This window comes from Lactuca saligna, chromosome 1, assembly GCF_052625555.1.
Source record: "Lactuca saligna cultivar CGN05327 chromosome 1, ASM5262555v1, whole genome shotgun sequence".
Classification (NCBI taxonomy): Eukaryota; Viridiplantae; Streptophyta; class Magnoliopsida; order Asterales; family Asteraceae; genus Lactuca; species Lactuca saligna.
This window is the reverse complement of record NC_136417.1, coordinates 36,660,102-36,686,581: the sequence shown is the minus strand read 5'-3', so window position 1 is coordinate 36,686,581 and position 26,480 is coordinate 36,660,102. Positions and strand designations below refer to the sequence as shown.

General features: G+C 33.4%; 3 protein-coding genes across 3 annotated transcripts; 1 reads left to right on the top strand and 2 right to left on the bottom strand.

Annotated features, from left to right (window-relative positions):
• Positions 1-608: 608 nt before the first annotated feature.
• LOC145032878 (uncharacterized) lies at positions 609-1,469 on the bottom strand. The gene has a single exon (XM_078981839.1). The coding sequence runs from the start codon at positions 1,400-1,402 to the stop codon at positions 872-874; it is 531 nt and encodes a 176-aa protein (XP_078837965.1). The 5' UTR covers positions 1,403-1,469; the 3' UTR covers positions 609-871.
• An 11,712-nt stretch (positions 1,470-13,181) lies between these two features.
• LOC145032869 (Polyketide cyclase/dehydrase and lipid transport superfamily protein) lies at positions 13,182-13,979 on the bottom strand. Its single transcript, XM_078981828.1, has one exon. It carries the CDS (start codon positions 13,868-13,870, stop codon positions 13,364-13,366), a length of 507 nt encoding a protein of 168 aa, XP_078837954.1. The 5' UTR covers positions 13,871-13,979; the 3' UTR covers positions 13,182-13,363.
• Positions 13,980-22,342: 8,363 nt separating this feature from the next.
• Positions 22,343-26,143, top strand: LOC145032861 (ATP-dependent protease La (LON) domain protein). The gene is made up of 10 exons (XM_078981816.1): positions 22,343-22,563; positions 23,332-23,414; positions 23,505-23,582; positions 23,671-23,783; positions 23,870-23,935; positions 24,051-24,152; positions 24,251-24,701; positions 24,810-25,015; positions 25,450-25,613; positions 25,853-26,143. Exons 1-10 carry the CDS (start codon positions 22,430-22,432, stop codon positions 25,986-25,988), a joined length of 1,533 nt encoding a protein of 510 aa, XP_078837942.1. The 5' UTR covers positions 22,343-22,429; the 3' UTR covers positions 25,989-26,143.
• The last annotated feature ends 337 nt before the right edge of the window (positions 26,144-26,480 follow it).

Sequence of the window (26,480 nt, the reverse complement as noted above, 5' to 3'; positions counted from 1 at the left end):
TGTTTCAATACTCATATAGAAGGTCAATCAAACACTTTTAATTAGATTCTTATCATGAGGTCAATAATATTGGTATGATAAAAGAAAGTGAAAAATCAAAATTCATCCCATAAATCACTTATAAATGGGTAATGATTAATGAGCATCCATCTAAGATTCGCCTCGAGTGGGAATCAAGTGCGAATAGAAACTCCCATGGTTATGCAGCCCACTGTTGACTAATTTTCTCCGTATCAAATATAATTATATAAAGAAGTAATATCAAGTTCATACTTCATACAGCTTCTGTCTAATAAATTTTCAAATCATGTTTCAAATTAAATATTTAAATATCGTTTAGATTTCATCACATATTATATAAAAGAATCTTTCGGGTGACCTATAAATTTATCTTATCAAATTAAAATACTAATATACTAAAAAAATATGAATTAACATGATTACAACGACTCACTTTTTTGAAGCAAAAGTGCCATCTGTTTAGAAGAACATCGTAGCAAGACATTTTCTTCACGTTTCAAAAACTAATCCAACTTAATGTTTTTGTTTAATATCATCCAATCATATCCTTCTTCTCCCTCACGACTTCGAATTCAAGCAAATTACTCTTAAAAAAAAACACGAACTTATATTGAAAAAATTAAACCACTTCGATCCGTGAACAATCATAAGGGATTCATACATGCATAACAACATAAGATCAGCAAATGTTATATCTTACTAAACTTTTTCTTTTATAATTACTAAAATCTGACAAAAAAAAAAAAAAGAACGGATTTTCTTTTGTCAAATCTTAATTATAAAGATCTTTAACAAGTTTACTTAGATATAGAATTATTATTCCGTACCATTAAACATAAACTTCATCACTTCAATTATTAGTAGCAGCTTGCAGCGCCTTTTCCATTCTCTCCGCTATGCCTTTCAGAGACGACTGTAAATAACCACAGAAACCCTCGAAAGTCTGATCTTCCACCGGATCAGCCGTGAACCGCCACTCAATCCGGCAGCCACCAGCACCATCACCATCTTTGTTTTCAAGAACTGTCCACTCAGCCACATAAAACCCCACCCCAAGGTTGTTCTCAGTGATCTGATAGCTCAGACGGCGTTGAACAGGATCGATAGACAGTAGCGTCTCGTAACACCACTTGACGACAGTCGCCGGAGTCTGATCGGCGGCGTCAGGTGGTGGTGGTGCTGGCACGGTTGTTGTGATGTACCTGATGAGACCTGGTTCCCCGTAGACTCCTTTAACTTGTTGGCATGCGTCGACGCCTGGATACCATTTTTCAAGAGAGCAGAAGTCTTCGATCAGAGGCCATACTTGGTCTGCTGTTGCGCTTCTTACTTCTGCAATGGCTTTGCCTTCCCATTTCGAATCTCTGCTTTCTTGAGCCATTTTGAGTTTGTGCTTTTCTTCAAAGTCGCTATATAATATAATCTTTGCTAGCTTATATATATTTTAATTTATTACAAACAGTGTTGTGCACTTTTAGGCAATTATCATAAATATAGCAACGTGGGGTTTTCCGGGGTTGAAGAAAAAGTAAGAGGTAAATGACACGAATGGTCCTTATGATTTCGGTAATTCATGCGTTTTATCCCTATCTCTTTTTTATGGTCCTTATGATTTGGGTAATTCATTCCTTTTATCCCTAACTTTTTTTTTTACTCGGTGGGGTCCATGTGCTACTTGTTTTTTGTGGTTAACCAAATAAACAATAAAGGCATTGAATCAATAGAGTAGTCACAAGTAATGAATTTCAAATCAAAATTTTTTACCATAAATTTAGGTCAAACCTTATGTGTAGTTGTGGTGAACTGGTTCTGTATAACTAAGTGGGAAAAATTATACTATAATTTTTAATGTACCACTGATGTTTGAGCGGAGTTTTTATAGCACCATTCTTTAAAAAAAAAAGAAAAAAAAAAATGCAAGTTAATGTTGAGAGCATTTCTAACCGAACACCATTTTGATAATTTAGATTTTGGAACCCATTCGTGGATTTGGTTTCAGTTTTTTTGTTTCATTTGATTTTGGCAATCGTATGCAACATTTACGTGTTGTTTGTTGCTTTGAAACCTATTATGTGATTATGGTTTCATTTGATCAATTTCTTTTGTACGGATTTCAACATATACATGTTGTTGGGTTTCATTTGGTTATGTTTTCATTTGGGTTTTAATGGGTTAGCTTTCAGATTACGGTTCCATTTGGGTTTCAGATGACGATGGTGGTGGCGGTGGCGGTGGCGTTGGGTGGCAATTGTGTCTATTTTACCCCCTCAAACACCAATGACAAATAAGAAAAAAAGTGTAATTATCGTTATTATAATTTTTTATTTTGAAATAAAAATACATAATGAAAAAAATTGAATCATGTACAGCTGTCTTTTTACCCCCTTAACGCCCCTATGTATTTAATGTTTGAAATATGAAATGAATATTATAAAAGTAAAAAGAAAAGTGAAAAGGATAATATATTCGTTTCAAATAGGAATGAAACCAATAGATACTTATATATTAGTGTTATTAGAGTTGTTCCAGGAAACAAAATATTTACCATTTTAGTGTTCTTTTAAAACTATTTACCATTTTAGTGTTTTTCTTCTTTTTCTTTTATTTTTTAGTTTTCTTTTCAGTTTTTTTTTTTTTTTAATTTAAATATCTTATTTTTCTTTTTTCCTTTTTTATTCCTCCTTTTTATTGTTTTTCTCATTTTCTTTACTTTTTAGTTTCTTTTCAGTTTTTTTTTTAATTTAAATATCTATTTTTTTCTTTTTTATTCCACATTTTTATTATATATATATATATATATATATATATATATATATATATATATATATATATATATATATATAAATGACAACTTTCATTTTAGTTTTTTTATCCTTTTTTTACTGTTTTTTTTTAATATATGTTTTTTTATTTGTTTTTTTCTGTATTATTTAAATATCTGATTTTCTTATACAACATTTTTACCATCAAATTTTAGCCTCAACATTAAAAAATCATCAAAAACCACCACTATAATAAAATTTTAAGGTGCAAAAATTCCAACATTCACATACAATGTTTTTAAAGTGAAAAAAATCTCAACATTGTTTCTTACAAAAAAAACATCACAAAAAAAACCCAATATTGTTTATTACAAAAAGAAAAACATCACAATTAGCTTCATCTTGAATCGGTAAAAAATTATTACTTGTAAAAAAAATAATAATAACAAGAGAATAACTATAACAAATACCATAAAAATATTATTTTTTTAAATTACGTTGGTATAGACGGACATTGTTTTCGATTATGTCCCGTTAAATCCACGTGCTCGAGAATGGTTGGAGAGTCATCCACTTAATAGATGTCCGTCTATGCCAAGGTAATTTAAAAAATAATATATATATTTTTTACAGGTAATGAATTTTTACCGATTCAATATGAAGCTAATTGTGATGTTTTTCTTTTTGTAATAAACAATGTTGGATTTTTTTTGTGGTGACATTCACCTACAATGTTTTTTATAAGAAACAATGTTGAGATTTTTTTTCACTTTAAAAACATTGTATGTGAATGTTGGAATTTTTGCACCTTAAAATTTGATTATAGTGGTGGTTTTTGATGATTTTTTAATGTTGAGGCTAAAATTTGATGGTAAAAAGGTTGTATAAGAAAATCGAATATTTAAATAAAACAGAAAAAATTAAATAAAAAAAACATATATTTAAAAAACAGTAAAAAAGGATAAAAAAAACTAAAATGAAAGTTGTCATTTATATATATATATATATATATATATATATATATATATATATATATATATATATATATATATATATAAAGGTGGAATAAAAAAGAAAAAGAAATAAGATATTTAAATTTTAAAAAAAAAAACTGAAAAGAAACAAAAAAATAAAGAAAAATTAAAAAAACAATAAAAGGTGGAATAAAAAAGAAAAACAGAAAAATAAGATATTTAAATAAAAAAAATAAAAAAAAATAAAAAAAAAAACTGAAAAAGAAACTAAAAAATAAAGAAAAAAAAGAAAAACACTAAAATTGTAAATAGTTTTGAAAGAACACTAAAATGGTAAATATTTTTTCCATCCACCCTGATCAAAATCTCCAAAAAGAGCTAAAGGATAAATCGTGCCCAATCACATGGATCATTAGTGTTTACTAAAAAATAAGTAATAGAAACAATAAACATAAAAAGTAACTTGTATGCGTTTTTTCAATTTGAAAAGAACGAAAAATGTGGAAAGAATGAAAAAGGAAATATAATATTTTAGTTTTTGGTTTGTTCTTTCAAACCGGAGATTTGATAAAAGAAAACAAATAACTTTTTACGTTATTTACAACATGATTTGTTTGGTGAAAATTATGAAATTTCTGTTTTTGCTCTCCAAATTTCTTCATATTTGGTAAGAAAGCTTTCAAGGAAATATTGTTTGATGATAATGCAAATTTGGGGGGATTGTCAAAATAGATTATTATTTCCAGGTTTTTTTTTTAATTTTTTTATTTTATAAAACAATTACCTGATTAGGTTATTTGTGTTGTGTGCTGCCTGATGACTCAAACTCCGGAAAATTCATCCCATTCATATGGTATGTGAGTCATCATTAGGTAATGCATAATAACCTGTGTTGTAAAAATCTCGATAAGGTCCCGATTAATCTCCAATTAATCCCTAGGTGTTACTAGACTGATTAGAAGGTGTCTAATGATTAATCCCTAAATACATAATGACTGAAACAATAGAGACCAATTGAAATTTTAACACTTTGAAGAAGTTATATCTCAATTGAAACTTTTTTAGGTATGGTTAGTGTTGTATTTATCATATTAACATATTTTGTTATGATATTAGTGGTGTTTACGAACTTTTATATGATATTAATCATATTTAATTTTTTAAAAACTGACAAATTAGCAATTAATGATCCCCGATTAATCTCCGCCTAGCTGATTAATCCATTAACCCCAGTCCACCGACTAGCTAACACCGAACAGTTTTTACAACCTTGATAATAACCAAGTTATGACAGTTGATAAAAAAGTATGAATAAAACTGTAAAGAAAAAAATGTATCATTGCGACCTAATGAAGGAGTTTGTAAATGGTATATGACTACTGAAAAACTTGTACGCCTGTACAAATACTGATAAGCACTGGATCAAGTGTTGAACAAAGTCATTTTTATCAGACTATTTACTTAATGTGTGCTCCATGTATGAACTTTGGGTGCTTTGGGGTGTCTATTGTCTAGAGGATCAAAAGGAGATGATTAACACATACTTGTAGAATCATCATCATCATCAAAGTAAGATCCTCTTATCATCTTTTTGTGTATATCTTTTCTATGATTTTTGATTTAATTGCAGATTTTGCAAAATGAGTCAAATTGGGAAAAAAAAATTACTTGTGACTTAAACATTGTGAGCTATTAATCACAAACAGTGAAGATAATATGATTAGAATCATCCTCAAGCATAGTTTTTTATTTTGTTACATTAGTTTCCCACTAATATTATCAAACAAAAACATTAATTTATACCATCTTAAATTATTGACCATTTTATAACCGACCTAAAAATTATCTTTTTAGAATTGGAGGTCGAATATTTAGAACCAAACTTAAAATTGTTTTTTTTTTTTACTACAGGAGAAAAAAATTATCTTTTTAGAATTGGAGGTTGAATATTTAGAATCAAACTTAAAATTGTTGTTTTGACTACGGGAGATAATGAACTTTTTGGTTGCATAATTCAACAACTTGATACAAACTAATATTTTTTCTTTTTTATTTTTGAGTTTTTCTGTAATAAAACTGACACCACTTTCAACAATGATATTTCATTTTACTCTCTAATGATAGTTAAAATTTAAATCTTTCTTATTTATTGACTTATAAATTCTTTTAATAAATACTAAATGATATTTCATTTTAATTTTTGTTATTTATATTAAACTCTTAATTATAATATAGTATTTACGGTATTTTTGATAAATATATACATAAGAATTTATCATATTTCGTATTTTTGAAAAAAAAAAAAAATTTAATTTTCAAAATTTTCATATAGTAATATATTATTTTAATTAAATGTTTTTGCCATGTAATATCTTATTTTTAAATATGACATTTTTGTAAAAATGAATTACAGGTTAAGATATTAGGGGGGGGGGGGGGGGGGGGTACTATAATACATATCATATAGATGAGAATAGGTTATGCCCTGTTTAATTTCTTGTTGAGTGGGTCCGATCATATTTTTTGGATGACTCAATCCAGCTAGGGTGTTTGATAACAACACTTAAGTCTCTTACATAGTCCATATCTTTGATTCAATCATTGAAAAACCTATGTGCCTAGCAGATTGGGAAAAGTACCATCAATTTCCCTTTCTCTCATTCTCACGTTAGCACCCCCTTTCTTTATTTCTGTGACAACCCAAAATTTCTTTCTTGTACAATCATTCAATTCAATCAAAGTTAGACTCGTTTTTGCTATCTTTTTGCACTGTTTTGAGTCTGTTTGGGTGTTATAAGCCTAGTACCTTCAAGAAGGAATGCTAGGAAGTGTATTCTAGAGTGCAATGTGCAGCATTCAAGTCGGAAACTCCATTCATAAGGAGTTTACGGCCATAAACACCTCCTTGGCCGTAAACTCATATCCATATATGAGTTATGCCTTTAATTCTAGTCATTTCTACACTTTCAAGCCTAGAATTTAGATTCTCTCTCAACTATCATCACGAGTTTCACTTGATCTTCAAAAGAGTAAGCATTTCTTCCATTTTATTAGGTGTTAATCTTCTTAATCTAGTATCACCCTTTGATTTCATCCATGAAATTCATCTTTTGGGTTAGATCTCCAGGAACTAGGGTTGAGCATGGGTCGGTTTTGCCCTAAAACCGAAACCAAACCGATGACCATCGGTTTCTAAAAATTTGAACCCTAACCGACCCTAAACCCATGGGTTTGGTTTTATGGATTATCGATTTCCAAATCAGGTTTTCGGTTTCAGTTTCGGTTTCGGTTTTTGAGCTAAACCAAACCTAAAACTGTTTTTCTATCATTTCATATCCTCACTTTTATAGAAGTGAAGATGGCTTCTACTTTGATCCCTCAAGCGATGTGGGACAAAGCTCATAGCTGAATAAAACTGAAGAGGATGTATGTTTAGCTTATGTAGGCGAGCATATGTAGCTAAGTTTCGATCATGTTTCGATGTGGGATAGGTTTATATAGCTGCGAAAATAAAAGAAGTAAAATTTTGGCCACAAGTTTCAAACTTGAAACCTCCAGAAACACACGCAAGAGCCTTACCCACCTGAACCAGCTCATCCTTTTGACATTACTTCTGTAAACATATTTATATTTGTATATAAATTATATATTTTTATAAATAGTATATATATAATCGGTTTGGTTTGGTTTCTATCGGTTTTACCAAACCCAAAACCCAACCCAAACCGAAATTTTCGGTTTTCAAAAAATCTAAACCCAAACCGTCGGTTTATGCTTCGGTTTCGGTTTTTCGGTTTTGTTTTTGTCGGTTTTTATCAGTTTTTCGGTTTCCGGGTTCGGTTTTGCTCACCTCTACCAAGAACACCAAGAACACACACTAGTTCTTGGACCGTAAACACCCCCTTCAAGCTTCAAAACGTAAATAAACTTCCATATACTAGTTATTTTATAGAAGCTATTCACTTACACCCTTGAAAACAACCATTTTCCCAATAACAATGAGATTTTATGGCCATGAGCATCTCCCTTGGTCGTAAACCCTTATTAAGGGTCCTAGTTTGGTCTTAAACTCTTCTTATGACTAGGAATTGGTCAAGACACACCTCCTTGAGGATGAATAGGACCATAAAACACTCTTTGGCATATGTATTCATGAGTTTACGACCGTAAACTCATAGGGTCATAAACCCCATGGCCGTAAACACTTTGGTTCATAAACATCAGGGCCGTGAACACCATGTGTGGCCATAAACTCGCTTTTATGTGCAATCACATGTGATTGTAACACTTCTATTCAAGTGTTTCTTAGTCCATAAGGTGTTTCCTTACATGATTAGTTATATAAACACTAATTATATACATATATGTATCATTATATGCCTTATAGGATCCGTTTGTGCCCGAAATTTAACTTAACACTTAGCATCCTGCAACCGATCTTTCATTCGTATCACTCACTATAGGTGAGTTCATACCCCTTAATATATCTTTTAAATGATTTTAAATACTTTTATAGGGGGATACAAGTTGATAACATTATAGTTGGTATATCAATCACATGTGATTAATAACTATCAAACAAGTGGATCTTCTTATACTTCAAATCGTTTCATTAAACAAACTCTTCAAAAAAAATTATACACTGACATAAAGTCATTTGTTACCATTCAATTGGTTAAAACTCTTTCATTTGTTAAACTTTTTATTAAACTCTTTTAAACTTATATATTGTCAAAATCATGTCTATATAGATATAGTTATATAAGTACGGTTGAAAGGACTTAGGACTGATAACTCACTTTATTTCCTGTTCCTTGTTTGGTTGTGGACTTAGGGTATCCGGTTGTTTGTCCGAGTGTCGTTTGAATCTTAGTTATATATTATGTATATATGTATGGATATAAAAGTTCTTACATCAGTTCAACACCTTTGGGTAGCAAAGGTGTACAAACATACATAGTCATTCGAACAACATTACTAGTAAACTATAATATGTATAGTTTAGAGGTTCACTACTCACTATTTCTAGTACAGTGAAACATACAAGAGTCAGTTCATACATGAGTCAAATACGAACATACTATTATGCGAAACAGAAAGAACATACTATGATGAAAAACTTAGAGAACATACACTACGCTATACAAGAGAACATACTATACACTAGAACAGAGAGAACATACAATACACTAGAGCATACTATACACACACTAGAACACTATAACATTAATGTGAGCCACTACTTCATGGCATGACAATCTATTATCGTGTCACATTTTGTAACCAGGGTCTCCTAAAGGGAGAACGTGAATTTGTGTATAGATCTATATGAGACTGACCATCCTACACCCTGCTGCTAGCTATAGTGGAACTTGCAGGTCTACGGGTGACGAATGTCATACCATTTCGATGTCTTTGATCGTCGTGTTTCAATAGTCAATCAAGTATGGTTACAACCTCATCACATTTTACCTTAATTAACAAACTAGTTTAAGGTAGTTATTACATAGGTAGTTACTTATATACAATACTACAATACATCGTTATTTTCCCATTGCATTCACACTGTGATCTTCTCACATAAACGGAAATGTAAACTATATTTTTGTAATGATAGTCACACTTGGGAGAGATACACACTTTTACAAACAAACAACATATAGAACACTCGGGCCTTAGTAAAATGCTACTTTTAGTAGAAAATATAGGATTTTCTAGGAGATACAAACATTTACTACAAACACTTACAAATATTTACATCAAACATTTACAAACGCTTTCATAGAAAAAACTAAAATACTTATGAACTCACCAGCTTTAACGCTGATCTATGCTTTCAAAATAACTTGTATTCTCAGGTCACCAGTAGACAGGTACCGATGACCAGGTTTTGAGAAGATGGAGCTTTCAAAACTCGTCTTTATTTTGATTATTCATTTTTGGTGTCTTATAAACTATACACATAACACACTTGTATTAAATTATATTATTAATGCAATGGATGATGTTGTTGCTTGTTTACTATTATGCATTGTTGTGATACTGTACATGACGTCCTCCGCCCCAAAATGTTTCCGTCGTTCCGGTTTTGGGATGTGACAATTTCTTAGCTCTATACATCAACAACTTCTCCAACCCCGACATTTCTCTTGGTGCCAGCTCCTCCCACCTACGACCTCCAGCCCCACCTTGTCGTCTAACATTGTCTAACGATACCCAGCACTGGTGGAGCTCATCCTCTCTGATAGAGAGTGACACCTCCGATAAATCTCTTAGCAATTCTTCTATCTGTTTGTTTTTTTCATTATTTAGAATCTCCATCATCGACGCCACTGCATTTTTTCCATTAGGGTTTATCCATTGGTTTCTAGTCTATAATCTCTGGTTCTTACTAAATTCATGGAAGATATCAAGTCAAGAAAAGTGAAATCAAATGGTACTTGACAAGGAAACATGATTAAGTGTGTTCTTGTTATCTATGCATGCTTGCACAAATTTTCATTGAAATGAATTTATTGTGATTAAGACATTTCAGGTTATAATTGCGCACCTTACTTATGATGCATATTAAGCCATGAAGTTTGTGTTTATATCTGGAACTTTTATACAACTATTACATTTCGAATACAAAATGGATATGGTTATTCATAGTATTATATATGGAATAAGTTACGATTCAAATGTATTTTTTTTAGAAGAATATGATTTTGGAAGCATTAAAGGTTTCAAGATTTGTTATAAATAGGTATGAGAAAGAAGGAAACAAGGAACTAGCAGCCAAATTAAAGATGGATCATGTTCAAATGTTGTAGATGTTCTTATATTTTTGTTGGATTAATTTCTAAGTCCATAACTATAATTGGTAAGACTTGACCCGACCCTGCATGGTCCATTTGGGTTGCATGGCATCATGCATTTGGATAGACTAAAATGAGAGAAATAACACTTAAGGTTTGTTAATATATTATAAGTTCTAATATATTAATAAGATTATTTAATTAGTATTGATCAAAAATTAATCTAGAATTAATTAAGTGATCAAAAGAAGACTAATTAAATATATGGGTTGATTGTGTAAATCATCCGTACTTATATAGTGGGCTAATGCTCCATGGATTGTCAAGTTGGGCTAAAACCCATAAGATGCTCCATGGATGCTCCATGGTGTATTTGTACGCATGGATCATGGAAATGAAAGGCCATGACAATTAGGGTTTACATGGGTAACCCTAACTATATAATGATCTTATTCTTGGAGAAAATCGGCCACTATGTGTGAGAATGAAGGGCTAGCCGATTTCATGAAGTGTGTATGTTCTCTCAAGTTATTCCAAGTGTGTTTGGTGTTGTGTGAACCAATTTCCAGATCTCTTATCACATGACATATAGAAACCTATTTTTCTCATCCCTCCCAACCCACTTGATATGTGCATTTTATTTACTTTTTTATGGTTTATTTTAGTGTCTTTTATTTATTTTTAGTTAATCATAATGCATATATGTTATTTTTTATTATTTTAAAATTATTTTGGATACTTTTTAGTTTTTGTGTTTAATTGCAGATATTTAGAAGACTATCAAGAAGATTAGAAGACAGGTGTGGATTTGATTGAGAGTGTTTGTAGGCGTTGGGGGTAATTTATGGACTTGGAATGTATTTTTATTTGGGCTATTTGGTAAAGTTGGATATAAGAGGAGCTTGGGCTTAATCTTGAAGATTTGTGTAATTCGGCTTGAAGATTAATGAAGATCGGATGAATATGGGCTATAGAGTTGATGAAGAAGTGATATTGGGCTTTATTGGGTATTCTAGAAGCCTTTTAGACTCTTATTTTCGGGTGGAATGGAAGCAAGAGGAAAGGAAGATCAAGCATGAAATGGACTTAACCATGCAAGTCAAAGCTAGCAAGTCCTTTTGTGCAACCCACACAAAAATTGCACTAAGAATTGCGTAGCCAATGTAAGTCCTATGGGTTATTCTTGTCTTTTCACATTTGGTTGCTATTTAGAGGAGGTTCAGTGAGGTCTTTTGCAACTTTTAAAGAAGAAATTCAAAGACTATTTCTTGGAGCTTTGAGGTGTTCTTAAAGCTTGAAGATCATCATTTTTTCACTTATCTTTCATCTTTGTTGGATGTTTGGTACACTTATTTCTTTGTCTTAAACTTTGCCATGTTAGATTAAGTTCATATTTAGTTGATATTGATATAATTCCATGGATGATTAACGACTTTGAAGAATATAATGACTTTGTGATGAATATTTATGAAAGTATTTTTCTAGTTACACTTCTTTTGTATTCATTAGTTTAAATGTATGAAGAGTTATCAGTTGGTTTTTTTTTTTACTAAGGATCCTCAAATTAAAAAGCAACAAATGATTTTTGTGTACATTTTTATTTCACTTTAAGTCATGAAAGTATTTTTTCCAACATGATAATGAAAGTATTTAATCCCCTTTAGATTTTGTTGGTAACCCGTCAGTGACTTATTCCAAGATTCCGTCGGTAATCCGTACCAAACACATTTTGTCGGTAATCCGTTACAAAAAAAATTATGTCGGTGATCCGTTACTAATCATAATCACCGATGGAAAAATCCATCGCTAAAAATTTGTCGTAGCCGTTAGAAATCTGTTACAAATAATTAGCAACAAGAATATACCGACGGATTTTGGTATGTTACAATTCCGTTGGTAAAGAGTATAGCGACGGATTACCAACGGATTTTACTTTTTTTGTAGTAGTGCCTTTTTGCTAAGCTAGATTTTTTTTATAACTTTTGTTTGTGTTGTAAGCAGTTATGGGAAGATCTTGTAATTAATGCAAAAAATGGGGGCTTAGATGTTTTTTTCTAGCGTGTTTTGTTTTTACAGCTTCTTGATGTTTGACTTAGACAATGTGGTATGGGCAACGCCACCGGCCGTTATGCGTATGTAGTAGACCCTTAACGGCGCCATGGCAGCATGAACACCGCCTCAGCCAGCTGTTATCGGGTGTTATGCCACCGGGCGTGATGGTGGTAACGGGACGAAACGAATGTTATTCCTCTGTTTTTTTCCTGATTTGCTTCTTCTCAACACTTTTTCAAATAAAACACCATTTCCTTTTGATGTTTATAGATATGTTATGGAGAGAAGAAGATGATGTGATACCCATAAAGTGGGTACAAGCGTTACTCATACCCACCGACCTTATCAATTTTTAAGTTTTTGTTGACTTTTTGTGTAGGATAAAATATAAATAATTTCAAATAATTCACTAGTATATAAAAAGTTTTAATAACTATATTCGAACAAAATTCAAACTTCTTTACCATTTTAATCATTTCAAGTGATTATCCAATTAAAATATTATTGTATAATAATGTATATGGCGTAAAAGAAAAACATCTAATCCAAAACAAAAATGAGTTGTATACCTTGAGTTTTAAACCAGAAAATAATCACTTTTAATGTCATATTATATTCGTAAAATCGGCACAATGAATATTAAAATGTAGTACAAATACAAAGGGGTAAAGTAAGAAAAACACTACCCTCGTTTTATTCTTTGGATTTTATTGAACGGCCTTCTTCTAAACCAAGGAATCCTCCATCTTCTTGGATTTTACTGAACGGCCTTCTTCTGAACGAAGGAATCCTCCATTTTCTTCGCAGTTTGATCCAGTCCATCTTGATACTTCTGAAGAAGATAATCATATGTCAATCCTTCAACCGGATCAACAGCAAACAACCATTCAATCACGCACCCTTCATCACCACCACCAACCACCTTCAAAGTGGAAAGATATGATTTGAATCCAACATTGCAATCAACCATCTCGTAGCTCATTGACATCTTGTTCCGATCAACGGCCACTAACCGCTCCTTTGACCAACTGCAGTTTTGCTCAGCACTGCCATCTTCAGTTGGGAGAGAGAAACCAGCACAGTAGCGCACGCCGCCAACCTCGCCATTCACGCCATGAACACCGTAGCAAGTAGACATGTTGGGAAACCAGTTGTGGAAGTTGAAGAAGTCTATGAACAAAGACCATATTTCATTTGCACTTGCTTTCGTTACAGTTGTTGATACCTTACCTTCCCATTTTGCCACAGACGACTTCTCCTCCATTTCTTTATCTTTATGAGAGAGAGAGAGAGAGAGAGAGAGAGAGAGAGAGAGAGAGAGAGTGATATGTACTAAGTTTAGGATGTTGGCAAGACACGTGACATATAATGATCCATATGATGGGGAGGAGGCTTAGATAAGGCCGGTTAAAGTAAATATTTAAAAAAGAGAAGTAATAGACTCGAAGACCGGTAGGTGTCGACGGATACCGTATACCGTAGTGATGACGGGTCACCGAGGTGTTCTGAACACCACACCATCGGGTGTTCTAAAGCGCAGTAAGGCCACTACACGAGGAGAATAACCTCACATTTTTTTGACCGTTGCTTTGTTACAATTCTTTTAGGTGTGTTTTTCAAAAATTTTTTTCCTTATTTATACATTTTAAATCACAAAACAATTGCTTCCTTTCTATTTTCTTTATATTTAGAATTTGAAAATGAATTCGTCGGAAATGTTTGCATTGCAAGAGTCGGTATTTATCGACAACGTTATGCTAACAACACTTGATTATCTACAAGAAAATAAAGCCGAAAGTTTGCATTCAAAAACTAGAAATCATTTTATACGGAGAAGTCGTGAAGTCGAGTACAACCAACTTATGAATAACTACTTTAACAATGATGTAGTCTACGGAGAAATCCGGATAAGGAAATAATTATTTCTACGCACTGTTGATGGCTTAAAAAATTGATTTTCATCTTTTCAGCAAAAGATTGATGCAAGAGGCCAAGAAGGTCTCTTTACGATTCAAAAATATACAACTACAATTCGTCAAGTAGCATTCGACATGAGATCAGACTCATGAGATATATATTTGAGGATGCCAAAACGAACAACACAGGAATGTCTATACAAGTTTGTTAAAGCTGTGATTATCCTTTATTGTGGTCATTACTTACATAAGCTTACACATAACGAGTTAACGAAATCCAACAACTGTACATAGCACATGAAAACAAGCATGGGTTCTCATTAATACTTGGTAGTATTGATTGCATACATTGGAGGTGGTCAATATACCTTAATGCATGACACGGTCAATTTATGTGTGGTGATCGAAACCTACTAACAATAATTTTAGAAGTAGTGGTGTCCTAGATCTTTGAATATGATATGCACTTTTGGTGTAGCAGGTTCCAACAACAACATCAATTTTTTAAACCAATTATCAATATTCAATGACATCTACTTTCGGAAATCGTATGATATGTTGTTTCAAGCAAATGAGACATCATACAAGCGTATGTATTACCTTATTGATGGGATATATCCCGAGTTAGTTATATTTGTGAAATCATTTTCATGTCCAAATGACAAAAAATGATTAACATTTAAGTCGGCCTAAGAATCATCTTGGAAGGATATCGAGTGAACATTTGGTGTTCTAAAGAAACATTGGCAAATACACTTAATACTGGCACGATCATTTGAGTAAAAAAGAATAAATAGTCTGATGTACGAATGCATCATATTGCATGATATGATTATAGAAGATGAGGGGATTACAATTTCCCGTTACAATGAAAATGAGAATTTACCAACATTCGAAAGAGTAAGTATCAGTACTTCGAGATACATGACGAACATAGGGGAAGTATATGATCGAGTCGGACACCACAACCTTCATAACTGATTTGGTGGAAGATTACCGACGATGATTAGGTGTGACGTACTATTTTACTATATTTCGATCATATTTTTATTTATTTATTTATGTTTTTTTTTAGTATGTATTTTTTTAATTAATGAAATGGTTTTCTTTTATTAACTTTATACACTTTATACAGTTACATTTTATTAAAATACAATTTATATGATTACAAAAAAGTATGGTATCATTCCTGTTAGTTTTGTGGGGTGCAAGAAAATGATATCGTGCTAACGTGGCTGGCCAAAAAATATGGTAATATGTGACACCACACCTACGGATCTAAGTATTATTATTTTATGACTAAGATGGATAGTAAGATAGAATGATATTTAATTTTATATTAAATTTAAAACTTTTTTCACCATTCAGCCCCTTTTGTCCAATCAATTGGCTACAAGATAACTTTCTATGCCCTCGATGGATTGATTCTTTAGTAATTAAGTCAACAATAAAGTACAAAATACAAAATCCTTCTTCTGTAATTGAGAAAAAAAGGTAGTACTTCCTAATTTCCACTCCTCTTCTCTTTCTTTCGATATTTATGAACTATATATATCTTAAGTATTATATGATTTTGAAATTGTGTCTATCGCTTATTTGAATTTGGATACGTAATTCTGTAATTTATGATTGTAAATAATTGTTTCTATAGTCAATTAAGTCATGTGAATGTTTGAACTATAAGGTCATAGTAAAGTGCAAAATTGGTCATTGTGGTTTACGTATGAAGTCAATTCTTTTATTGCATGGTTGGTTCAAAATTGAAATTTTCATGTAGATTTGGTCCATCGACTTAACTGGTCAGATCTCTTTAAAAGTTAGGGACATTTGGTCTTTTCAAGTGTTTTTTTTAATATATTCTAGCCCACCTACCCACACACACACACACTTTCTCTCTCTCTCTCTCTCTATATATATATATACACACACACACACACAATGTTTTCTATGTGTTGCATCCCTTAAGTCGTTAAGAATGAGACATGTTGCGTACGTTGGGCGTACCAAATGGTATGTTGCGTGTATACAGTTTGAGCCCCAACACCTCAGACCATGAGTACACCCTGCGTACGAGTCTGAGTTGACTCAATTGATTTTGTTGATTTTAACTGATTTTGACCAAGGGCATTTTAGGAAAATTGCTATTAATTTATAATGAGAAATGTTTTGATTATTAGGAGTCGGGTAGAGCCGGTTGTCGGAGCAGAAATTCATTTAGACTATATTTAGACTGAGATTGAGAGGTGAGTTTTCCTCATTGTACTTATGGGCTGAAGGCAGTCAAGGCACCAGTCGGCCCATTGGATTCGATATCCTAGTTGTTGTATGATGTTATGTAGAGATATATGGTTATTGGTTATGTGATTAAACTGGTAGATCTGTAGGACTACCTGTGTTGGTTGTTATTGATTGATAATGTTTATATCGATATGTTATGGTTTACTGGGCTAAGGTGGACAAGCTGATAGACTGAAGGCCAAGATACCCAGGGCGGTCCGGATAGGTTGAAGGTCTGCGAGGTGATCCAGTCAGGCCAAAGGCCCAGAGAGCGGTTCAGATGGGCTGAAGGTCCAGTGAGTTGGTCCAGTCATGTTGAAGGTTCTGTGTGCATGTTGTTGTTTGTTATGTTTATGTAGCGGTACTTTGGGGGAACTCACTAAGCGTTGGCCTACAATTTAGTTTTGTTTCAGGTACTTCTAAGGATCGTGGTAAGGCGAAGACGTGGCCGTATACATTTTTGGTTTTATGATGTTGGATCTTGGGAGACTATGATTTTCAATAATGTTTTTGGAAACAATGGTTATGTAAACACTTTTTGAGTAAATAGGTTGTTTTGAAAAGTAAAATTTGTTGTGATTTTTGAACATTATAGTTGTGAAGAAGGATAATGGTGGTGAGGCGTGGATGACATGAAGACAGGTGTACGGTTGTTGGATAATATGGTCGATGATAGTGTTGATGATGATAGAGAAGACAAACAAGGGCCACTGCCCAACACTTTGACACTCTATGTGATGATCTCTTACTTCAGATCCATCAATATCCATTCATAATATATGTTGATTGTGTAACACCCTATGTTACCAATGTCATAGATTGTAATAAATTAAGAAATAAAAATATCATATTCTTGAGCCAAAGTAATTATCATAAACACATAGGAAATGTTGATACGATTCCTGTAGATATATAAAACGCATAAATCTGACTTTGTAAGAAGGAGTTATACTTCTTCAAAGTTTCATAATTAAACTGACACAACCAACCAAAACTGTAAGCACATGCTTAGTGAGTTCCAAAAATACATAACACATAACCACATTATGCCATGCACATATATACATAGATTTGCCATGGACTCCCTACATGGTCTTCATCTGGAATGCCTTGGGCTACCCTCATGGTCTTACATCCAAGGGTCATAGGCTCCCTCTCATGGTCTTACCAAGTGTCATGGGCTCCCCCATGGTCTTCACACAAGTCAATACATATCAAATGACAAAACCATTGGATATTCAACTAATAAAATATCATATCAAGTAATGGGCCGACATTGGTGTCTTCGACCCATTTGTATAGTGAGAAGACTCACCTTAGTTTGCTGAAAACAATCACTGCTCAACTACTAGCCAAAATCTCACACTGAACAAATATACAAATACCCTAATTAGGATTATAACTCAACCTAATCAAAGAGCCCAAAATTCTAAGTCCAAGTTCCTCCATAATGGCCCAAAGGTCTTTTTTTCACTAATGGGCGTAACATCAAAGCCCAATTCTATATTGGGCCACAAGGCTCAATAGGTCCAAACATACCAACATTGGTCCAAGTAATAAATTCAAGCCCTTAAAACCAACAAGTCCAGGCCCAAGTAATTAGGGCCCAAAGTCTTAAAAACCCACTGAAGGCCCAAGACTCATTAAGAGTGTACGCTCATCATACCTCTTCTATACACTTCGCATACTGGACTAAGGGGTTGTACGCGCAACGTACAACGTAGTACGCCCAACGTACAAACCGCTCATGCATAAAATCCATTAAGTGCTTAATGAATGCAGGCTCTTCATTTAAATTCTAAATCTTGGTCAATTTAATTGTCCTAAGGCATAAAGTTGGCAACTGTATGCCTTTGCATGCTATATAAGATCCCAATAACACAATCTACCACATTAAGACCTTTCCAAAGGTCTTAACTCATGCATGGAGCCATAGAAGACATCAAGTTTGCATTTTTATACTATAAACAAGTCTAAGAGTCTCAGACCTAACCTTCTTAACCTTTAGAGTTTCCCAAACTCCAAAGAGATGATTTATGGACTTAAAAGTGGAATCTAGAAAACATTAAATCAACAAGCAAGGAGGATAGATAAGATGCAAGATTTATACCTTAAAAAATCTCTCTAATATTCTCTAGATGCAAGATCTAAAGGCTCCTTCCTTGATCAAGACTAGAACACCACCTTCTTCTTGTTGTACATCTTCTAGAAAAGTCACCAAACACACCTTTAAGCTCAACTTTCACAAATTCTTGCAAAAATAGGGTTTAAGGACGAAATGAGGCTATGAAGGCTGATTAGGGTTTGGTCCAAATGATATAAGGTTGTTTAAATAGGATGCAAGTCATGAAATTAGGGTTTTTGGTCTCTGGCCTCGTACGCCCCGTATACGAGCCTCAGCTCCGCGATGCATGCTCAATCGTACGCCAAGTGTATGGAAGGTCCTCATTTGCCAAAAAGAAATACTTTAAGGGTTAAAATGGAATACCTGGAGTGGAGTGTTACAATCTGATATTATATTTCATGTCTTACTGGTAAATATAACATCTGATTTCAAGGCTTATTGAAAAATCTAATTTAAGATGTTGTGGTTTTAACCCCTACGATGCGAACGGTGGCATTCTAGAGAACATGATTTTTTTTTTCGAGAAGTTAGGAGAGCGGATTAGATGTAACGCCGGGTTCCTAGTACACATTTAATTATAATTTATTCACTTTTGTAGAGCGACTCGATAAGTTGGGAGCCCCAAACTCGTCGAGTAAAAACCAGGATTGACGCAGGATTTTAAGCCACCTACTCAACGAGTTCAGAGCCTCAACTTGACAAGTAGGGCTGCCAGGATGAAACCCTAATTTCGGGGTTTTGCACCATATTTAAGCATCTTAATCCCCACTTGCTGGCCTCATTTCCAACCTCCAAGTCCCAAATCCTAGGTTTAGAAAATGTAATGCATTTGTGAGCTTGTGAGCAATTTTTGAGTGAAACTTGGTGTGTTTTGAAGCTTGTGAAGGAAGGAGAAGCTTGGGGATTCAAGAAGAAGCTAGTAGATCTAGAGAATCCATTTCAATCTCATCATTTTCTAGTAATCAACTCTCAAACTTGCTTAGTAGCTTCTTAGATCTCTTTATTATCCCTTTATTGGGTTTTTGGTCCAAGAAGCTTGATCTTTGGGGTATGAATGTCCCAAGTGACTAAACCTTCAGATCTGGAATCATGGAGGGATTTAATGGCATAAAGGTGCAAACTTTATAGCCATTGAAGCCCCATGCAATCCATAGGATGCCATTTTGGCCTTTTAAGCTCCAAAAGGTCATCCATGGAGTGAAAGGTGGAAGATTTACGTGTTCAAGTAGTGATCAGAGTCTAGATCTTTGTTTGTATGCTTTAGTTGGTGTATAGATTGCTTGTGGACCAAGATCTAGGTCCTAAAGAGTTAGGGTTTGAGCTAAACCCATGAAGTAAAGGTATTAACGGGTAAAGTTGGAAACTTTACCCTTAAAAGGACAATTTCAGGGTATATGCGAAGTATCGAGCTTAGATCTTAAGAGTTGGGGCTTAATCCATTAAGATGGCCCAAACACACTGAGGAACTCGGCGAGTCCAGCGAGGGACTCGACGAGTTGTGTCGATTTGTCCCGATTCTGTACAAGGTAGAACTCGACGAGTCTGTGAAGGGACTCGACGAGTTGACTCGTTGTATCGCGACTATGAGTAGCAAGGGAGCTCGGCGAGTCAGGGGATGACTTGATGACTTTAGTCAACTCGGATTGTTGACTTTGACTTTGACTGAGCATTGACTTTGACTTGGACCTTGAATTTGACTAAGGTTGACCCGTGAAAGGGTATTAATGTAAGGAATGGTATCTAAGGAGTTGTTTTGTGTAGGGCGTAAGTAGAGTCGGTTGTAGGAGTAGAGACGTTCAACTATTTCACTCGACATTTGAGGTGAGTTTTCCTCCAGTAGGAACGCGTCGAAGACACGAATGCCGACCCGTTTATGTATGATAGCGTATGTCTGACTTCGGTCCAATGTTGGGGTTAGCCTAATGTAGGTCATATGTTTCCGGACATCGGTCTAATGCCGGGGAAAGCCCGAGGAATGTTTGTGTGCTTGATGTCTTCGTGATTCTTGCATGCGTTTGTTTATGTGTTCTAAGCTTCGGTTCGATGTCAAGGCAATCTCGATGAATGTTTAACTTATATGTTATGTTTATCTATTTCGGGCTTCAGTCCGATGTCAGGGAAAGCCCGAGGAAGGTTTAGCTTATATGTTATATGTTCCGGGCTTCGGTCCGATGCAGGGGCAAGTTTTAGCCTGGGATGTATGTACTTCCGTTAGTAAGCGGAAGAGCTCAGGATGACTGGATCGCACACATCACAACGTTTTAGCCTAGGATGACTTACTCTGATACATGGACATGTGATTTTGATATAGTGTTTTGATATGATGTTTTGAGATATTATCACTTATGTTTTTATGAGATGATTTGGATTACTATGGTATTATTTATAAATTAAAACGGAAATTTTAAATTGTATTTTTGAGATGCTTCATTAGAGGTGATGACATTAGTTCTTTTAAGGATCCAAGGATGGGTGGGGCCCACTTTTTATTAATAATTCCTTTAATAACTAAATAATCAATAAACATTAAATTATTTTAAAAAGAAATATACAAGGGTAATATAGTATTTTTATATTTGGCATGGACTAAGCGTACAACAAAAACATATACTAGAGACGGTTAGAATTCAAAAGAAAAATTAGGAACTAAATGTACATTTTACCCCAAACCATATAGACCGTTAGTATAATTTACTCCAAAAAATAGTAATAATTTCTGACTAAATCGTAAAGTAAGCCGGAGCCAAAGTTTTAAGAATTTTAGGTGGTGTTTTTTTTTTTTTTTTTTTTTTTTTTTTTTTTTTTTTTTTGTAAAAACCTCTTTAGACATCTTAGTGTTGTGCGGTGCAGCAAACACGCAACACTTTTCATATCGCAGTTGTTTGTTTTTAGAAGTATTCAGAGTAAAAAAACTTGTACGCGTGTTCTGTTTGGGGCAACTCTTGTATTGTCCCTTCCAACCTCTTCCAACATCTTCTTTTTTTTTCTTGCCGAAATTTTGATGAATATTGATTATATCTTGTTGAAATCTTATTGAATTCAACAAAATATAATCTTATTGCCTTTTCTAACATTTTCCAGCTTCTTCTTTTCTTCTTGCTGAAATTTGATGAATCTTGATTATATGAATTCTTGTTTCACATTTTTTTTTTTCGTTTTTTTTGTTTATTCTTGCAAACTCTTTTTGAAATGTTATACATTATTAAATTTTCGGTATTAAGAAATTATTTTCATTATATAAAATCAATTATTTTATTTTTTTAATATTAACAACAGTATGTAAATATTAAAAAACACATAACACATTAATAAAGACTTTTAACAAACAAACGAAGTTACGAACGTAAGTGTAAAAAAAAAAAAAATACACGTGGCAAAATCAGGCACAAATTCGACCTGGTGAAACTTCGAAGCATTTCTGCGGAATTTATTTCGTAATTTGGCGGGGTATCGTATATATATGAAGTGATGCTGGATAATAATACGTGTAAGAAGAGTGAACGAGATGGAAGATCGTCAGCAGAGGATTCTAGAGAGAGAACTGTATCAAATCGAACAAATAAGGCAGCTTGATTCCGAGGAATTGGAGGTCGAAGAGGTTGAACATGGCCACCAGTCATCCGAAGACGATCAATTCGAGTAATCTAATCTCTCCTTGATTATTATGCGATTTGAATCTTCTAATATTCTTTGCCCCCCTCTAATTCTTTCCCGAAAGAATTCGCATTGTATTCGATGCGTAACTTGTTAGTATTTAGGGTTTAGGGTTTCCAAAGAAGTCAGGAAATGAATTGCACCCAATATTTTTTTATCGGAACTTTAGTCGACGAAGGTAGGTTATAGTACCATTTTAGGGTTAAGAATGCTCGACATCTTAGTGTCATTGTTTTTCTTTTGGAAAGATTACTCTTATTTCACCAGGTTACTAGCATACCAGATCTTCGTTTTTTAATAGGTTCTATTTGAAGATTCTATAGAGAGAAGAAAGAAATGAACAATTAGTCAAGTATCCAGAATTTTGTCCAAGTACAAGCCTTTCCTGAAGTAGGTTCTATTTGAAGATTCAGTATTAGCATTACACAGATATTCAGATATGTATATATGCTCCAATTTGTAATTGGGTTGTTGTCCTTCACTTTAATTAGTTCCACTAAGACAGAACATTATCCAAGACTACTGGTTTTAACTCTTAAGATGGATTCCATGGATTTGTAGGATTTAAGTTTTGAAAAGCATGCATTTCCCCTTATTCATGACCACAATACTTCATGTCATCAAATCTCACCTCTTTAACTTCTCTATTACTCTTCCGCATGAGGTGGATTGTGTGTTGAGACTTGACTCTTATTGGTCAACTCTCAAACATTGCTGTTTATTTTTTTTTTGCTGGTTTTTCCCTGATCCCAGTGATCGTATATATGGAGGAGCTTCTGCTTCTGGTGGTTATACCTTCAATACATCTTTGGCTTCAATGCATTCTTATCTTGGTGGTAAGCATCTCAATAGCTTCCATTTTCACTTCTTTTTTATACTAATGATGTCTAATCTAATAATCACTCCCATACATATATACCAATCAGAGGTTGAAGATACTCACAATAGGCTTGCTTTCTTGGATGGTGGTGTCATATTGCATGTACCTCTATTTTATCTTGAAGGTATGTAATTAATACATGTTAGTGTCCTATATTTTATAGCAAATGAAACTTATTGTTAATTTGTTATTCATATTATTTGGAATCTCAGGTGTAGTTTTGTTCCCTGAAGCAACTCTTCCACTCAGAGTAATCCAACCCAATTTTATAGCTGCTGTGGATAGGGCCTTGAGACAAGTTGAAGCTCCTTACACCATAGGAGTGGTATGTAAATATCTTCAATGTAATTTTGTTTTATTGTATTTAAGGTTTTTTATAGTGTCAACATGATGTTTCAAACTATTTTCCAGATTCGTGTTTATAGAGACAATGATGATGGAAGAATAAGATTTTCAACCACTGGAACAACAGCTGAGGTGTAGCCACTATTCTTCTCACTTCATCTTATTCTATACTTATATCCCATTAAACAACAATGTATTTCTTGAATAAGAATATATCTGATTTTTTATTTTATTTTTTTTGTTTCAGATTCGACAATATAGGCGATTGGAAGATGGATCAATAAATGTAGTGGCACGTGGGCAACAAAGGTTTCGTTTAAGACGCAGGTGGATTGAACTTGAAGGAGCTGTATGTGTTCAATATATATAAATAATTTAATCCTTTTTACTTTATAAATATCCCTAATTCCTAATGATAATAATATAATACACTCTTTTTATATATAGCCATGTGGAGAGATACAAATCATTGAAGAAGATTTGCCATTAAGGACACCACGAGAAGCAGTAGGAAAACTAACACCATTAAAGAACTTATCTCATTCTCATTCTCATTCTAAACAACCTCTTCATGGAAATCAAGACCATGATGACTCAGATGCCATGTCAGATGACAGTTTTGAAAGTGAACTATCATTAACTGAACGAAAACTTCATAGCTCTGCACTTGTTTCTTCTTATAGCTCACGTTTGTTTGGTGAGTCAACAAGTAGTGATGAAAATGATGAGAAATCTAAAAACTCGTTACATACAAATGAGGAGGTATTTAGAGGGGCAAAACGGGAAAATTACAATTACTCAGTACGTGTACGTGGACTAAGGAAATGCCCAAGAGCATATTGGCCTTATTGGGTTTACAAGATGCATGATTCATATTGTCTTGCCCAAAGGTTATCAGGTGCTTTTAATTTTTAACACTTCCTCTGAAATCTTGATTTATTCTTTAAAAAAAAGTAATGATGTCATTAGACTCTCATTTTGTTATCTTTTTGAAAGAATTTTGCAGATATGTGGAAGAAAATAGTAGGGACACCAAACATGGATGCCCTAATGAGAAAACCAGGTCTTCTTTCTTTTCATATTGCAAGTAAGATTCCTGTGTCTGAGTCAACTCGGCAGGAGCTTTTAGAAATCGATGGGATTTCGTATCGTTTGCGTCGCGAAATTGAGTTGCTTGAGAGTTTTGACCGAGTCAAATGTAAAAGTTGTCAGGTAATAATAGTAAAATACACATTCACATATTTAGGCTATGTTTGGCGTATTAGTTGAAAAGATAGCTGTTAGCTGAAAAGCTAGCTGATAGCTGATAGTTGAAAAGTTAACTGGTAAAAAATGATGTTTGGTAAAAGTGACTAAAAAGCTAGTTGAAAGATATAAAATGACATAAAATGGCATTTAAAAAAAATGTTTTTTTATGGTTAATTAAGGGGTATATTTGGAAAATTAAAAAAAAAAAGCTCCTGAAAAGCTAGTCTAAGTAGCTTTTTAAAAAACTAGCTTATAAACTAATTTTTGGCTTACCAAATATGACAACTTAAAAAAACTCGAAAAATAAGCTAGCTTATCAGCGTCAAACAGCCTTAATGTTGTATTTATTTGACTATTTGTCGAGGAATGAAGTGAATTTACTGTTTTGACCTTGGTAGACTGTGATTGCGAGCCGAAGTGATATGTTGGTGATGTCAAGTGATGGACCTCTTGGTGCTTATGTGAATCCGAGTGGATATGTTCATGAAATAATGACTTTACTCAAAGCAAATGGATTAGCACTCATTGGGGTCCCCTCTGAAGAGTATAGTTGGTTTCCTGGGTATGATTATTTTCAATTTTTTTTTGTTCGAATGTAAGGGTAAAATAGTCATTTAGTCTCATTCATACGATTTCTCTGGTCTTGAAAAGAAACAAACAAACTTTTTATTCATACAAGACTTAATGGGAAAAAAACAAACACTGTGTATCTGATTTACATTATTAGCTCAGGGGTTGCTGTAAAAATAACTTTTTGTCAGGTAACTAATAAAACTTATTTTATTTATTTATTTTTTGTAGATATGCATGGACAATAGCGTATTGTGCTACATGTGAATATCAAATGGGGTGGCTTTTCACTGCGACAAAAAAGAAACTAAAGCCTCGATCTTTTTGGGGGATTAGGAGCTCTCAAGTGGCGGATGACATGCACTAAAATCATGTAATGTTCAATCAGTTTGTGTGATTGTATTTTTCTTCATAATGAAAACATGATTGATCATGAATTCATGATTCATGCATATGTAGGGAATTGGGATTTTTAAAAGTTGTATGATTTTGTTTCTAATAGATTTTCTAGTTTTGATGTTAGTTTCTTGTTTTTGAACTTTAAAGAATTAGATCTCACTTGTGACTTGTTAGTTGTTACCACTTACCACATATATTTCATGATAATCGTACCTTTTTTTTTTTTTTTTTTTTTAAGGTGTGTGTAGTTTGTTCAACTTTGTTTTGTGAAAATAGATTTCTTGTAATAAATGGAAAGAGATGTTGGGTTCTGGGGTGTGAAACACAATCAAGTTCTTGAGAATTTGTTCTGTTGTAGTTTTTATTTTTAGATTAGTGATTCAAGTTTGATTGTTATAATATAACTGATCATTCAAGTATTTGGATTTTTGTTTGTTAGGTTGTTCCTTTATCGCATGCT